The sequence below is a fragment of the Phalacrocorax aristotelis genome, chromosome 4 (genome assembly GCF_949628215.1).
Source record: "Phalacrocorax aristotelis chromosome 4, bGulAri2.1, whole genome shotgun sequence".
In the NCBI taxonomy this organism is placed as follows: domain Eukaryota; kingdom Metazoa; phylum Chordata; class Aves; order Suliformes; family Phalacrocoracidae; genus Phalacrocorax; species Phalacrocorax aristotelis.
In genome coordinates, this window is record NC_134279.1 from 82,056,900 (window position 1) to 82,074,123 (window position 17,224).

The following is a 17,224-nucleotide window of genomic DNA, read 5'->3' on the forward strand; positions in this document are numbered from 1 at the left end:
GGCTGGAAAGCATAATATGAAAAAAATGCAGAATTAATTTTCTGTGGAAGCAAAGTCCACATTAGGCAATTCATTTCTTCTGGGTGAGGCCCAGGGTGACGATGTGCTGGTTGATTGTAGTTGCTGTACTTCTGTGCTGAACAGCTCTTGAAAATACAGTATGCCACCGCTGAACGTAAATGTAAACCTCAAGTTCAAATATATTTCAGAAAACGAGCGATGTGGGCCGTTGCTGGGAAGCTTTTACAGCTACCCAAAGAGCTAGATATATTCCTTATTCGAAAGCTTATTTAAAGAGTCAAAGAATAGTAAGCAGAGTTAATGAAGAGGAGAAAAGTGCACTGCCAATAAAATATAAGAAGCCAGCACACTCAAATGCAACAGTAGACACAGCCCGGCTAAACCACGGGGGAAAAATAGATCCTGTACTAACACAGGGTGACAAAACCAAAAAGCCCCTGGCTTGTTCAGCCAACAGACGTGGAGCCAGAGCCACCGGCGCTCAGATAACAGCTCTCAGCTGGCTCTGCGGGTCTGCGTTTGTTAAAAACAAACCATTCCTGGAACGTCGCTAAAACTTCTTTTTCTCTCACTTACGTTTCCTGACTTCATGTTATTAAGGTGGTTTTTTTTTTTCCTCTACCGTATCGGCAAACCTTGCTGGCAGCAGTGTTGGCAAGCGGCGCGGAGGGCGGGGGTCAGGGCGGTGTAGCGCTCCCCGAGCCCCGAGTTATGGTAGATTTCTGGGGCAGCTGGGGCTTTCGTTGGTTTTGTTTCTAAATCAGTTTCGTTTTTCTTTTTCCTTCTCTTTTTTTCCTTAATTATGACTGTCGTGTGTAGTTATTTCTTCAAAGGGTCTGTTTTGCATGCAAGGCTAGCACCGTCCTGGTTCCTACACCTGGACCCAAAGCGTCTTTAAATTAGCTGAATATTTTGACCACGGGGAGTGAAATAAATCATGATAAATTGATTTGTCAGTTCAGGTTTTTACTGCAAAGTTCTTCATGACAAAATGGTCAAATACCCGTTCTAGAAAGCCTTTAGTGATAGATAGTAACTACCTGTCCTTTTTTTTAATGCTAATATACGAGCTTACATATAGGTTGCTCATTTTTCCCTCTCCAGAAGTGGTTTTTTTTTCACGTCAAGATTTCTTTGATGCCAAATCATAGCCAAGGCTCTCAACAAATAAAACCTTGAGGAGTAAAACAGCCCAGCCGGTGCTTTCGGACTTGACAGCTTCCAAAACGGTTACCGATGCTGCGTGAGGAGGCCGCCCTGCCATCGGCCCGTGCATGAGCTCGCAGGCGCCGTGTTCCGCCGCATAACGCTTCCTTCCGGAGCGCTTGCTGTTCTCCCTCTGTTTGCACGTTGGAGGCGCAGAGCGCGCTGCCGGTTCTCCAGCTGCAGTGGAGAAAAAATACATCTGTTAAAGCTCCCAGCATTTTATCTCATAACTACGCAAGCGCATAATTTAAGAACAATCCCGAAATGGGTTGAACTTTCGATTATTTTGTGAACCTTTGCTTCTTCTATCTTCTTTTTTTCTCCCTGCAAACAGGTAGTTTGTTGATAGTAAGTTTGGTGGGGTTTTTTTCCCCCTTTACTGCGCAGGAACGTGGCGCCAGGTTTGAAACGGCGTGTGGCTTCGGTGTTGTGCAATAATGTGCGAAATGTTGTGGCTAAAAGGTCGTTTTATTTTATTATTTATATAAATATATACTTATTTTACTTTGAACTATAGATACAGTTTTATATAGATGTAATATAAAAATATATGTACTTATTCTACTACTTTATTTTATTAAGGATGTAAAATCCTTAGAATTTCTGTAGAGACTTCTGAGGCTGGCACATTGCAAACCTTTTGTGATACAGATTAAGTGTTTTAAATCTTTCCTCCCCATATGATCCTTAGAAATCAGGGCTTCCTCAGAGGGAGGCAGAGCTATTTCTCCGCCAACACCACCGCGCCCAGGAGCTCTGTCTCGCACATATTTCCAGTGTTTTGTCTGGTCAGAAGTCATGCAAGCCGTAAGGTTTTGCCCGTTTCCATCTGTCAGCTATTTTGCAGCCTGGAATAAAAACTCCCTAATACGTATTTAGCTGCTTTACTCTTCTTTCTGTTCCCGATTCCCTCTTGCGTACGTACGTTGCAAGCTCTTTAGGGAAACATCTTTTATTCCTTTTAAGCTTTTGGCACGCAAGTGGTTGTAGAGTGTAAAGCTCATCTTTTTGCTGCACTTTCAGGGTCGGAGAGAGCGTTTGAGCTTCGTGTGCTAAAGTTTTCATTTTTTTTTCCATGTTGAAACTCTCCATAAGTAGTTGGTGTGCTGACAAACGTAACTCCCCCTGCGTGCAGGCGGTGTCGGAGCTGTGCTCGGCACGGAGCCGAGGAACGGGATCCTTCACAAAGGCATCCACGCAGCAGCGTCCGATACTGGAGGGGAGGTACTTGAGGACTTGCAACTGGGAGGAGTGGAGTGTTTAAGGCTAGCGGCTCGCGTTCTCTGTCGAGTTCTTGTATTTTTAACAACTTTTTTTCCAAGTAGCTCAAAACTGCCTTGTCTCCAGAATAGTTGCAGTCGCGTAGAAATCCAGATCTGTTTAAAATAAGGAAAACATCAGCGTTTTTTCTCTTAAAAGGCTCATACGGTGGCAAGAAAGCTCACTCTGTAACCAAAATGTTATTCTCAGCTGCAGAATAGACCCTATTTTCTTCTTTCCAGGGCATGAGCAAACTTGCTTCGTGCTTTGTGAGCAAGCCGAGCTCTGCTGCCGGGACTTGTGTCGGGGCAGTCGGCGCGGCGCGGCTCACAGCACCCGCGTCCCCTGCAAGCCGCCTGCCAGCTGCCAGCCGTTCAGCCTAACGCACGAGCGCCGGGTCCCTTCTGCCAAGTTCAGGATAACTCGAAACAGCTTTGCAGCATAAACACATCTGAGGGCCAGTACGAGGGTTGATATTTTATATAGGTTTTCAAGAAGTCTCCTATTTTTGAGCTTGTTGCTTTTAAGCCGTGGAAAATATGCATTTATTTTTTTTAAAATGAGGGATTTTATTGCATTGTTTTTCTCAGCTGAATTCCTCTCAAAGGAGTGAATTCCTTACCTGCATTTCATTTAATAAGCAAGACCTTTTAGCAAAGAGTTTATTTTTCCTCTAGTTAAACATCTAAAGTAGAAATGGCATGAAGTTTTTGTGCTGTGCTTGAGAAGGTACTGTTGCTTAGAGGTGTAGAATTAAAACAGGCAACACATAGGATTGCTCCAGGAATCCATATTCAGGTGACTTCTACGAAGCCTGTAGGTCAGTCTTCAAGGTTCGGTGTGGACAAGAGTTGGCAAACAAGATGAAATCCCTTTTTGGACAGAAAGAAGCACTTTGGAAGCCATTTCTTTGGGAGCACAAGCGATAGGAGAACATGTCTTTTCTAGACTTCTTTTTTTCCCCCCTTTTCCTTCTGAATTCCAGGCATACAGTTGCATTCAGAGGTATTAGCTGGACACCTTACCAACACCTAGATTTTTGAGAGGCCAATTTTTGTCTGCAGGCAGTACGCGAGGTTGGGAGAGTTTTGACCGTTCAGTTCTTGTTTCCAAACACTTAAAATAGTTTAAAGGAGTTGTTTTTTTTTTTCTATAACTGAAGTCGGTGGGGCTGTTTACTGCCAGAAGTGATTAATGTTTTTAGATTGTCATCTCCGGTTGATGATAGTGATTTGTCTGAACTTAACTTCCGTTATCATGAAATACACTATTTTTAACGTTAGTCTTAAGAGTGAGCTATTATGTAAGAGTTCACCAGAATTCAACAGCGACAAGTTGAAACAACGACCAGTTCAGTTGTTTGCAAGAACCCAAATGAGGCAGAATTACCTGCGTCCTGTGCTCTCTGCTTTGGGGAGGGCTCATACCCAAAGCCTGGGGGAGTTCAAACGCACCTCAGAGGTCCTCTTCCCATGGAAATCCATCATACTGAGTTTTGAATTATAATTTGTCCATCTCAGCTGGTTGGTTCTACTCCTCGTCCTCCTTGGGCTGCCTCTCCACTGAACGTCCTCTCAAACTTTCCAAAGCCGATGGGGATTTTTGCTGAAGTTCTTTTAGAAGAAGTTGCTACGTGACTTTGCAGACTCACCTCGGCCGCTGGGCCTGCGGAGTCCCCCGCAAGGATGCCAGGACGGCTAGTTGCTGCAATGCAAAGCACAGTCGCACGTTGCATTTCTGGGGCGGCGTTATAGGTGTGAATTCCTTCTCTAACCCTCCTCGGAGGCTACGTAACTCCTGGTTGGGAAGAGTTGGGACAGTACCTCTTCAGCCACTGCAGCAAGGTTTGTCAGAAGACATGCTTCACAATCTTTTAATGCCAACCACAAGCGTGCCGCTGTTGTTCACAGCAGGCAACGAGCAGGAGCTCATAGGAAGGAGCATCCAGCAACTGACCCCAAACTCCAGTATCGAAAGAGAATTTAGAAGGCTGTGAATTCTTGCCTGGATTTTCCTACAGCCTGAAACCACCACCTGTGCCTCCCCAACTCATGAGGTTCACCACCACAGCCCTACCTTCGCTGCTATTTCAGCTCCTCCATCTTACTGCTGTAGCTCTGATGGCAAGAGCTGGGCCTGATTTATTTTGGTTTGTATTTATTTCTATTTTTGTATGTATTTTGATTTCTTTCTCGCCTGCAAAATTGCTACAGTAGCCTTGAGTTACCCGATTGCTCTCCTCTTATGTGACCATCTTCAGTGTGCAGGTAGGATAGAGAGTGGATGCAGCAGAGGTCTGGGAACTACTGGGAATGTCGTGGATGCTACAGAGCTATGGGAACGGATGATCTTCAGTTTTAAGGTGTTTGCCTGACATTCAGAAGAGCTGCCTTTTATCTGGCCCTGCCTCAGGTTTCTTACGGCATCTGGTAGGGCGTTATGGCAATGAGAAGGTGCGCGGGGTCTGATCCGAGATGGCTGTTCCAATCATGGGACTTTCCAGAATGTTGCTAGCGCCCTTTAAATTTAGATGAGCATCACTATTCAACACCTGGCTGTTTGTTCAACAAACACGTTTGTCGGATTTGTATGGTCATTTTTTCTGATGCAGAGAAATGAGGGGCTAAATCTTAAGCACTGTTTTGAACGTAGGGGCAGCTCTGCCCGCGTTGGCTCTGCACAGCAACCTGAGAGCTCGCGCGGGGTGACAAGGCAGATATAATTGGCATTTCTGAGCCAACTGCTGGCTGCAGCCAATTAGCTGAAAAGTGACAATTTGTGACTACTGCAGTAAGGCGGCACGGTATTGGAATATCAATCAATTTCTATCTCGGTATAAGTTCAGAAGTGAACAAGTTTTTATATTTGCCACAGTATCAAGTGTTTGCGCCGTAAAGCTCAATGGCTTAGTTAGTTTTGCAGTAAGTGAGGAGTAAGTCATTTATCTCTTTCATTGGTCCTCCACACAGGAGCAATGTGGCTCGGTGTAGAAGTGTGAAAATGAAATTTTAGTGGAGATTTTATTTTTCCGGGATGTAGAATGTAAATCTGAGCATGTGAACCTCCTCAGCTGCAGCAAGTTGAGGAGAAGTTTATCTTCTACAAAACACAAAGCAGCAGTCTAGTGAGCGTGCTTGGATGCACATTGGTTTTTTAGCTTCTGAGGAGCGATGAGTTAATTCTTTTAATGCAAGCGGGAACAGATCAGTCCAGACCTATGCCTAGGACTTCTCTGCTTTCTGTGGTCCACCTCCCCTGGACCTTTAGCTGTCAGATCAGCTGCTGTTGCAGCTGTAGGTGGTTATCCCCTACTCGAATTTGTCAGCTTTTAATTGAGCAATCCTCCTTCTGATGCCCACACCTATGCCATCAGGTGCATTACAAACTCTCTGGGATCCCCCACCTCCAAATCGTGTTCCACATCAACTTGCTGCGTGTCAGGGTTTCTCAAGTTAGAGTTAATTGCTGTAAGACCCTTCCTTCTCTCAGACTTAGTGCCTAGAGGATCTTTTCCCCGCGGGGCAAGTTGTTCTTGCAGCTTTTGAAGACTTACAGGGATCAAGTCCACTTAAATTTTCTTCCTAACCTCAAACTTGGGGATGTAGTTTTGCTGTTCATTTGAAATAAGCCCGTGGAGCCTCTAAAATGGGAATGTCCTGCTGCCTCCGTGGTGTTGGCACCGCATTGCCCAATGGTGCCGTAAGTGTGACCAGGGTATGAATCCACCCGAAAGCTGGCTCAGCAAAGATCAGTTTTCAGCTGCCGTGGGTTCTGTGATCTGGTTTACTACACAGCTGCAAATACACCGTACGCTCTCTGGGTAATGGGAAATACGGGAGCAAGTGGTTAAAGGGAGGGTGCGGATGCACACTTGGGCACAAGCAGTGCTTATGGAAGGGTTAAAAGGTTGGTGTAATCGTGGTCTATAACAAGTTTTGCTTTGTTCTCTTAGAGATTTGTTTTCTCAGTGTAGGTGTCTTACTCTGCACTTCACTAAGCATTAACCCTGCACACAGGCAAGGAGTTGCAATACTTCTTTTGCCTTTTGGAGATTCAGCGTCCACATTTTGCTGTCAAATATCTTCATTCACTGAAATTTGTATTCCAAATCCAAACTGTACTTCGTACATCTGAATGCAAATAGTTTGGGTCTTGACTGAGACAGGGCATAATGCTAATCAACCCTTTTCAGGGTGAAGATGGACAGAGGGCAAATGACCCCCTTGCACCCGAAAAGAAACTGTCCTTCAGGATACTGTGACGCAGGGCTCCTGAAACAAAGCTGGTGTATGTTCTCCTTGAGCACCAACAATTAGAACAGGGCTTGGTAGGTGTTTTAATATAACCGTGGTTTCTCTCAGCTGTTGGCCATCCTACTGCATTTGCTTGTTACCTCTTACACCTGGATTACAAGTATAATCCATGTACATTTAACGGTTTTGTTCTCTAACATTTTGTGAGGGGTTAGCCCATGTCCATTGTCACCAAGATCTACCATAATGCAAAGAAGAGAAGAAAGAGCCAGATATTAATGACCTTATTCTTTCCAGGTTGATACACAATGTTAAAACAGGGGATGGGTGGTCTTGACATAGCCTGCTCTTCTGTACTTTGTGGTTTACTCCATGGCCTGATCTGAAAGGTAGAAATAATTAAAATAATGAAGCATTCCCTCTCTATCCTGATGTTGGGACACATTGGTCAGGTCTCTCACTGGATTCAGTTGCCTTTCAAGGCTCCTACAGCCCGAATTTATCTGATTCATCTTACTCAAGTTTGTGGATTTGTATTTCGGGGTGGGAGAACAGGGATGCAGGCTGTTAAACCTGCTTATCAGCCTTATATTGTGAGCGTTTTCTGTGTTTTGTCACTCTGGATCAGACTTACAAAAATCAAGGTTCACTTTTAAGCTTACCATCACATCAGAGAGTTTTGCAAGAGAGAGGCAAAGTGATTCTTGTAAGCTTGAATTTCTTCTACTGTTCAGTGAAGTTGTTCTTCCATCATTTTCGTTGAACCACATAAGCTTTTAACACTGGGGCGTGCTGACTCAGTTTCCACTCTTTCTGTGCTTCTTGACACTGGAACCAGATTTAATAAAGCAGTAATCACTTCCTTTGTGTTGCTCAACATCTAGTCCAATGTCTGTGTGCCTTATCATGAACAGCTGCATGCAGTGTGGTGTGATATTCACGGAATCCCAGATCAGGAGGGGTTGGAAGGGCCCTCTGGAGCTCACCCCGTCCCACCCCCTGCTGGAGCAGGCACCCCCAGAGCAGGGGCACAGGGCCGCGTCCAGGCGGGGGGTGAATGTCTCCAGGGAAGGGACCCCACAGCCTCTCTGGGCAGCCTGTGCCCCTGCTCTGGCACCCGTACAGGGAAGGGGTTTGTCCTCCTGTTCAGGTGGAACTTCCCGTGTTCCAGCTTGTGCCCGTGGCCCCTTGGCCTGGCGTTGGGCACCACTGAAAAGAGCCCGGCCCATCCCCCTGACACCCACCCTTCAGATATTTATAGGCATTGATGAGATCCCCCCTCAGCCTTCTCTTCTCCAGGCTGAACAAGCCCAGGTCTCTCAGCCTTTCCTCACAAGGGAGATGCTCCAGCCCCTGATCCCCTCGGCAGCTCTGCGCTGGACTTTTTTCCAGCAGTTCCCTGTCCTTCTTGAACTGGGAAGCCCAGACCTGGATGCAGCACCCCAGATGTGGCCTCACTGGGGCAGAGCAGAGGGGAGGAGAACCTCCCTCGCCCTGCTGGCCACACTCCTTTCCATGCACCCCAGGGCACCGCTGGCCCCCTTGGCCCCAAGGGCCCGGTGCTGGCTCAGGGTCACCTCGCTGCCCCCCAGCACCCCCAGGGCCTTCTCAGCAGAGCCGCTCCCCAGCAGGTCCCCCCCAGCCTGTGCTGGTGCGGGGGGTTGTTCCTCCCCAGGGGCAGGACCCTGCACTGGCTCATGTTGAATTCCCTGAGGTTCCCCTGGGCCCAGCTCTCCAGCCTGCCCAGCTCTCGCTGGATGCCAGCACAGCTTCTGGGGCATCAGCCGCTCCTCCCGGCTTGGGATCGTCAGGGAACTCGCTGAGGGGACGCTCTGCTCCTTTGTCCAGGTCATTGATGGATGTGTTGACCAGGACTGGCCCCAGCACAGACCCCTGGGGAACATCCAGTAGTGACAGGCCCCTGGCCAGACTCTGCCCTGTTGATCACACTGAGACAGTTCGGGAGCCACCTGCCCAAAAAGGGTCATCTTGCCCTGCTCCTCCCTTGGGTTACTGCTGAGTTCGCCTCATCTCTCAGTGATCTGGGTCAGCTCAAAAATACCAGTGGTTAGCTCTTCCTGGCTGAACAACTCGCCTTGGCTCGCTAAAGATGTTCACATGTGGCAGAGCCGGGACCACCTTTTAGGTGGTGGAGCTGGATTGTTAAATTGGCTCGTTTTTCCCCGAAACCTCACTGCTGTGGCTGTTGGAGTTGGCCTGCTGCTCCTGTTGAGTGGAGAGCACCAAGAACAATATGCGTTTTCTGCCATATGTTTCACTAGGGCACGCTGGATTTGTGTTTAGAAGAGAACTGCAGCCGGGAACAATGTTTCTCTTGAGCAGAAGAGCGCTGTTTTCCCCCCATCGCTATCACAGAGGGCAAAGTGAATGTTTTGATGACTTTGGCATTGCTCAAGAATACTTAAAAACCATTTGTTTTTCAGCAAGTCCTTTGACAGAAGCGCAGGCACTCAGCATTCAGGCCACAGCATCCTCTTACTGTTGCCTGTATTCTCCAAGGTCAAATTGAATCCTTGCCTCTAACCATTAAAAAAAAAAAAAACAAAGGAGCGAAAGTGGAGTCGCTGAGGAAGAAATAGAGGAAGATGCACATAAATATCATTTGCAGCTTGTTTGGCCTGGTGGCTTTATCTCTTTGAAAGCCCTTGGAGCTCCAAGCCTTTCAGACTTGTGTGCTGCTTTTTTGTTCGTTAACTTTGGCGCTGAGACTATATTTAAATAGAAATTAAAGCGGCCTGAAATCTCTGGATTTCCGTGGGTTTCAGTGCTGTGTGGTCCCGTAGACTTGCAAAACACGAGTGCTGTAGCGTTCTCCCACCCGCTAGGTGCGGCTAATGGATCTGGCAGTAGGGACCCTTTTGACGTCTTCTGAATTCGCAGCAAGCACCGAACGCCGGTAGCCTGCTTCACGTCACGCCTTCTCCGTTGTACTTCTCCGGTTTCACAAGTTTATTAGACTTTTATTTTTCTTTCCTTTACAATTCTATTCTAGGAGTGTGTCCGCTTCAAAATATCAGGTCCAATTTCACTTTTTCTCATCCCTAATATGAAGTAGGGTTGAAAAGGAAGGCAGCGCTGATATGAATTGAGTCGCTTTATAGTGGAGAAAGGCAAAAATGCGGCGTGTAAATAATCCGGAACCGTTAGCAGGGAAAGAAAAGTTGTAGAAACGATGTTTTCGGTGTTTGTTCTTGTTTTCTCAGGCATTTAGATAACCAAAATGCTCCAAATTCTGTTATGAAAATGCCATACTTGAAGTGTTCTGCAGTACATCAGCAGTTCTTCAGTTAACAAGTTTAGATTAGGAGTACTAATACTGTGTATAATACTAGAAATCACTTGGGTTCGGAGAGAGTTTTGCCCCGTCCCCATTGTGGCTAACAGTTTGGCTTCTGTTTCTCTAAAATAAGAGTAATGTCCAGCACCAGTGGAAGGAGTTATGTTGCGATGATTTATCTGTCATTCTATTACAGGTGAGTGAGAGGAATTACTCACTTTTGCTTCTTGCTATATTTAACCAAAAACATATTTCTACGGAATTTCTCATTGGTTTGGTGATACTAATTTTTCTTAGTGGTGTATGAAATTCAAGTACTTTTTAATGAGTTCAAAGGACTCGCCAATCAAAAGAAATGGAGGCTTAAGTAACTTTAGACATGGTTGCACTTACAGCCTGAAGGTGAACTTGCTTCAGAATATGAAGTTGACTAAGAGTCATCTGGACCCATTTTTTGCACAAAATTATTCTCTTGAAATTATTCTCCAGTTTCTTTTCCCTTGGAGCGCAGGCTTGGGTACTAACGCAAAGCGATTCCTGGTATGTAATCGTCCCGATTTGTTTGTCAAAATTTATATCAGTCACAGGCTGTGGTTTAACTCCTGAAGTATTTTGACTTTGAAATACCAACCGTCACTAAATGCCGCCTGGGCTCAGGTTGCTTGTCCTTTACACAAAATATTTTGTGGCTAAGTGCTTTGCCCTTAACTCCATCGAAATGTGCGTATAACGATTTCAAAGCCAGTGCGCGTTTTAGATGTCGTCGCATAGTTAGAGGGAGCCAAATTTTCTTCTTGGCTTAATATTTTATGCTCATCAAATGATAAAGAAAGTAAAACTCTTAATTATACATTTTTATCAGCCTGCAGCGCCAGCTATTCTTATTCACCTGGAAAGCGGCCAAATACTTTTGATACTGCAAATGATGTGGCATTAGGAAAAGCGTGATAGGCCAGTATGGCTTTCCAGGTGCCTCTTCAGATCAGATAAACACAAGCTTTATAATATTATCTGGAATTAACGTAATTAATTTTTGGATCTGTTTTGATCTTAACTGCTTCAGGATACTGCATTATCCCTACGAACATGGTATGGAGCACCTCTGAAGGGCACGTGTGTTATGGAAGTGGCAATTTGGTGTTGTAGCTGGGCTGAGGTTCTGCTCGGTACCTGGAGAAGGCTCCCCCCGTCCCCAGCAGGAGATACGCGGCGTTTTCCTGCAGTTACGCTGCTCATTCCTTTGGTCCCAAATTAGTTTTTTGAGAATGGATAAATGAATCTTCTCCTGTCATTTAAACTTAATTAAAAATCCATACTGCTAAGAAATTTGTGCCATATTTTCCCTATATTCAGAATGAACAGTCTACTTCTAACAGCTATTTCGAACAAAACTTCCTCTGTTAACTGAATTAATTGAATCCTAGGAACAGATTATATTAGGGGAAATTAAGCTCTAAGTAAGCAAACCATTAACAATTATGATACTAAATTGCCTGTGACACAGATTGGTCAGGTTTAATAGCATAAAGTGTTTTCGGCGTGCGAGAAGTAAATTGCAGAAACCAACCTAGGCTTTTTTTTAAAAATCTGTGTATGAGGAACAGATCCTCAGTTGGTCTTTGCAAGAGAAGAGCTCCAACAGGTGGGCAAAAGAATCGCCGCTGCTAAAGCATTTCTAGTGCTTCTCTGTGAAACAAACCCAGATCTTCCTTCTCTGTTTCATTTCTTACACTTTTGTTCCCCAAGGCTGGGAAGCCCGTCCCTTGTAACAGTTTAGAGACGAGTTCGCCATCTCAATCATCTTTCATAGACTCTCTCCTTATGTAAAATTAGCAGGTATTTGTTTCTTCTTCACATTCTAATGGGAGCAAGTTTCGGTTTCCATCACAGAAACTGGTCCTAATGACCATCTGGAGAGGACTCGCCCGCTGATGATTTCTTTGTGCTTTTAATTTTCTTTTTCTACAAAAGGATTTTAAAATATAAGCTCTTGACACATAATAAGGTCTTTGTTTTGAAATGCATCTTTCAGAGTCGATGTACATCATAGTTATTCTCAGACCATATTTCTATATGCTGGATATATCACGTTTGTATTTTGGGATGTGATATTTTAGTATGAAGAATCTTTGCCTTAAAGAACTGCCAGAATAGTTGTGCGAATACAAAACCACCTCAGTTGCCACGCTCTGAGTTTTAAAATAAAAAGGGAAATCGTCCTTACTCTTTCTTAGCAGAAAGCTGTTGGGAAGCACTTTATAAGGAAGAAAATCAACACGAAGCGATGTGTTTTCTCGTCTTCTGTAGGCAGTAATACCGAGGTCACAAGCATCTGGTCTGCAGGTTTCCAGTTAGCTTTCCAGCGGAGCTGGAGTTCTGCGCTGTGAAGGAGCTTTCAACTTCAGAGCCTTTCGATATATTCATACAAAAATTATTTTGCTCACCTTCTATACCAAGTTACAATGGATATTTAAAGCAAATATAATTAATAGAAGGTGTTCTTGACCAACAGGAATCCAAGCAATAACTCCTTTGGCTTTCATGAGTTTTGGAAGGTGGCTGTTGCTGGGAGGAGAGATTTGTAGCTCTGCCGGTGGTACCCTAACGTGTTGTTTATTAAGGGGAAAAAAAAAAAAAAACCGCAGCAAATGACACCTGAAGTGAATTTGATATCTGTGGAAAGCTTTTGTAGCTGAAGTGCAGATTTCAGTTTAGTTTGGAAATAAATTCAGTTGCTTCATGAAAGAGTTAATATCCTGTTGTCACGCTGAGATTGATAGTCAGAGGAAATAGGAGGTACCTGGAAAGAACTTCTGATTCCTAATATTGCAGAAGTTGCCTTTCTGTTGGCTTGCCTCCCCTCTGCTTTGTTATTTTTAACCAGGCTCCCTAATCTTTCCTTTTGCCTCTAACCACCTCCCAATTTCCTGCTCGCTTCTTCCCTCTGTTTTTTGTCCAAAATATTCGCTTGTTTTTCCCTTTTCTTTGCAGTGTGAGTGGACTGCAGGAAAGTGAGTTAAGATGAATGCCATAGCTGTTTTTACAGTGTCTATTCTCTTCTGTGTTTCATGCCTTTTTGCTGCTTTTGGTGTAAGTTACTTATTCAAGGAGATTTTATGTAAGAATATGGTTCGAATAGGGGAACACGTTTCTGAACTTCTCAGTGTTGTACTTCAGGTTGCTGTGTATACAGTAATTAAAAATGCTCTACTTCAGCTCTTTAAAATGTCTGTATTCTAATTTTTTGAGCTAGAGTTTTCTCCGAGGTAGTTAATGTGCGCTGAAGACCGTTCTTGGACGCTGCTGGGAGAGAGACATGTTCCTTGTTTAGGTTCATTTGTTGGATATGTGTTTTCAAAATAATGTGAAGTTATGGCTTGTTTTCTTTTCCCTCAGAATATTCCAGTGCTTTTTCAGAACAGTGTTCAAAAACGTTAATTGGCTTAAGTAAAGTTGTATTTCATTGTAATTTTTTGAGCCCACCAGCAATGCATCTTAAATATGAATTTTCTCTTCAGTAATTAATAGACAACATTTGCTTTTCTTTTGCAGATTGCATTCTCACAACACAGCAACTTTATGGACCTGGTACAGTTCTTTGTGACATTCTTCAGGTACTTTTCATTTAAGATAGCTAAATGTTTATTCTGGAGGAAAAATATTTGGGGTTTGTTTTTCACTGTAGTGTTTGGGGGGGTTTGTTGTTTGCTTGGTTGGTTTTTTTCAATTAAATATCCTGCTTACATCGCAGCCTAGAAAATGGAAATCCCTACTATGTTTCAAGTATTTAATTAGGAAATACGTTAAAATTGTCTGCCCGTCGTTGCAGATGCATCTTGTCTTGTGCATGCTGGGAAAGAGAGGTTAGAGGAGGGGGTGGAGGCTTTTTGAAATGGAGGAGTTACTTTTAAAGTGGTATAGAAGACATCTTTTGAGTTACCACATCACCCAAACAATGTGTGACTTAAAGAAATTGCAGCTATTCACACATCGTCAGACACAAATCATAAATTAAGGAAGTAATTTTGCAAAGAATTAAGCAGGGACTAATTTCGACCTCTTTAGGGTAGCACCTTTTGATTTTAAACTGAACTCTGAAAATCCGTCAAGTTAAATACAAGCCTAGGTTTCAACACAATTGAAGCCAAATACCCTTCTGCCCTTCATAAACTGCTTGCTAAAGGTAATTTCTTAGGGCGATGCGAACCGATGATGCCATAGGAGCTGGAACCAACAGAAGTGATTTCGATAGCTGTTTCCTCTTCCATCCTTCAAAAAATCATAGCCCTGACAAAGAGGTTCAATGTCTCCCCAAGCATAGCAGGCCATCGCTTTAAGGTTTCAAAATCTAATGTGTTAGCCTCTATTTTAGGAACAGTAATACTCCACAAATATAAACCAATACTTGATCAATAGGGAGAGCTCCCTTAGGAGGGATATACATGGAGTAAACAGTACCCCAGATCTTACAACCTGTTTTAAAGCAAGCAATATTATGCCTACTTTAAAAACGCCTAATGTAATGCCTGATATAATGCCTACATTAAAAATGAGCAGTGGGAATAATATCTTGCTTTAGATTCCACGCTAAATTTAATTAAATCAAGGAGCTCCAGATGGGTCCTTCAGACAAGTGGTTAATATCAATTTTTTTTTTTAGTATGTAGCTTTTACGGAGCAGAGTGTGCTTTAATGCAATCCCGGGTAAACAGCAGACTTGAACCACCACCTTGCTTCCATTGATACGGAGGAAGTCCTACATCAGACTTAAGCATTTTTTCTGCTGAATCCATCACAGTCAAGGTCTTCCCTAAAAATCTTTGTGGCAGGGTAATTACTTGTCAGGAGAACAAGGAGGGAAGTAGTTGGTTCCTTAGTTCCTTTTTAATGGCATATGATCAATCTGCGCTTTAAAAACTATCCATTAGTTCTTTACAGACCCAGATCCACCTGCATATGAGAGTTTGGAACTCTTTAGTATGAGTAACTCCTCCAGTTCCATTACTGGAAGAGAAGCACAGTTTGAAGCAGAAGATATGAGCATTCTATATCTCAATGAGCACAAGCAGCTGAAGATACGTGTCCAAAAGTTAGGCAGATAGCAGATAGTTAGCAGTGATTTTCCATCCCTCCCTCACTGCTATCACATGGATCTCCTTGAGAAGTAATGTTGCAATATTATTTAACATCCTCACATGTCAGCGAAGTAAGAACATCTGTATTTGGCAGAAGACAGTTTATTGGTGTTTTCGAACCAAGCGTTAATAATGCATTAAAAATTCTTCGATTCTTTAACTGTAACTGCGGCTAAGTTCCTCTCCCAGTATTTTATTTTAGTCACTATAACTTGCTAAATAACCAGTGTATTAGAACAGCGTGATTCATCTTCGCTATTTGTAGGGGAAACTACTGAAACACTTGTATTTTCAGTGCTCTGGGGTGCATTTCATAATTACAGTTGAATCCAAGTTAGACTATAAATAAGCGATATCTGATAGCCCCCTGTGATGGCATGAGATAGAGTCAGCTAAAAGTTTGCACGCTAAGCAGAGGCAATGAAAGTTCTTTCTGCAAAGCCTAAAGACAGTTGGCGAAACCACCTTTGAGGTATAGGCCACCTCGAAGTCAAAAACTGAGGTATCTCTCAATTCTTTGGGTGTAATGGATACACAAAGAGACTTTGGCCTGGAAAATGGATGTTTAAAATGACTTTCCTTATCACGTTCAAGGGTCTTGCTTCATTTGGCCATTCTGTGGGAAATTTTGTGGGAAATTTTCTGTGCTGGTGATGCTGTAGCACATTCCCATCTTCCACAAGTAATTCATTCCACTGCATTGTAATCTCATCCTTTTCTTCCATGCTACTGGAAGAAACATCTGTGCCTTGAGCTGAATGGGGAACCATAGAGGGAAATGGGGGGTTTAGATTCGCAGTTTCATTGGTGATGTTTGTGATGATTTAGGTCACAGAATCCCAGACTGATGGGGGTTGGAAGGGACCTCTGGAGCTCACCCCGTCCCACCCCTGCTGGAGCAGGCACCCCCAGAGCAGGGGCACAGGGCCGCGTCCAGGCGGGGGGTGAATGTCTCCAGGGAAGGGACCCCACAGCCTCTCTGGGCAGCCTGTGCCCCTGCTCTGGCACCCGCACAGGGAAGGGGTTTGTCCTCATGTTCAGGTGGAACTTCCCGTGTTCCAGCTTGTGCCCGTGGCCCCTTGGCCTGGCGTTGGGCACCGCTGAAAAGAGCCCGGCCCCATCCTCCTGACACCCGCCCTTCAGATATTTATAGGCATTGATGAGATCCCCCCTCAGCCTTCTCTTCTCCAGGCTGAACAGACCCAGGTCTCTCAGCCTTTCCTCACAAGGGAGATGCTCCAGTCCCCTGACCATCTCCGTAGCTCTCCCCTGGACTCCCTCCAGCAGTTCCCTGTCCTTCTTGACCTGGGAAGCCCAGACCTGGATGCAGCCCCCCAGGTGTGGCCTCACTGGGGCAGAGCAGAGGGGGAGGAGAACCTCCCTCGCCCTGCTGCCCACGCTCCTTTCCATGCACCCCAGGACACCGCTGGCCCCCTTGGCCCCAAGGCCCGGTGCTGGCTCAAAGGTCAAGGCAGTCCCTCCAGCGGGCACTGGAGTACAAGCGGGGTTGCCAAACCCCAGCGCTGCTCAATGCCTCCATGAGGCACACAGTGTTCTGGCGAAGCCAGGAACCCAGCCATGCATTTAAACAACATCAGTCACTGTGGAGCAGGACAAATGGGACTGCTGGATTTGATTTGCATTTCATTTAAGAGCGAGGCTACTTTGGGTGAGAGGGGGTGTGCCTCCCACTTAGAGGTGCTGTGAGACTCTTGGAGCGCGTTCCGGAGTCAGTACTCAGTGCAAAGTCGCGTGTGTGGCTGTATGTTACCCTTATTTTATTTTGCAACACATGAACGTTTTATTTTAAGCTAAGAAAATGTCAGTGGATAAAGGTTGGGTAGAACAGTGAAGTTACAGGGTCTTTAATATTGCATTATAATTGGAGCCGCAGGAGAAATGATATTCTAACCGTTGTTAACCTTTGCAAAGCTAAGTGAACTGCAAGCAAACTGGTTTTTTTCTGTTTCCTCCTCTGCTTTTCGTAACCATAGCTCTTTAATTTACAAATCTTGGTGTTGTCTTTCAGCAGATAATTTCAGCTATTTTGA

The 17,224-nt window shown here is 44.5% G+C and overlaps 1 protein-coding gene across 1 annotated transcript in view; it reads left to right on the forward strand.

Annotated features, from left to right (window-relative positions):
* The window catches only part of ATRN (attractin), a 161,267-nt gene that overhangs the window by 101,207 nt on the left and 42,836 nt on the right, over positions 1-17,224 (forward strand). The window contains exon 25 of the mRNA XM_075092237.1: positions 13,591-13,652. Within this exon, the coding sequence (XP_074948338.1) occupies positions 13,591-13,652 (62 nt within the window). The remainder of the gene's footprint in view (positions 1-13,590; positions 13,653-17,224) is intronic.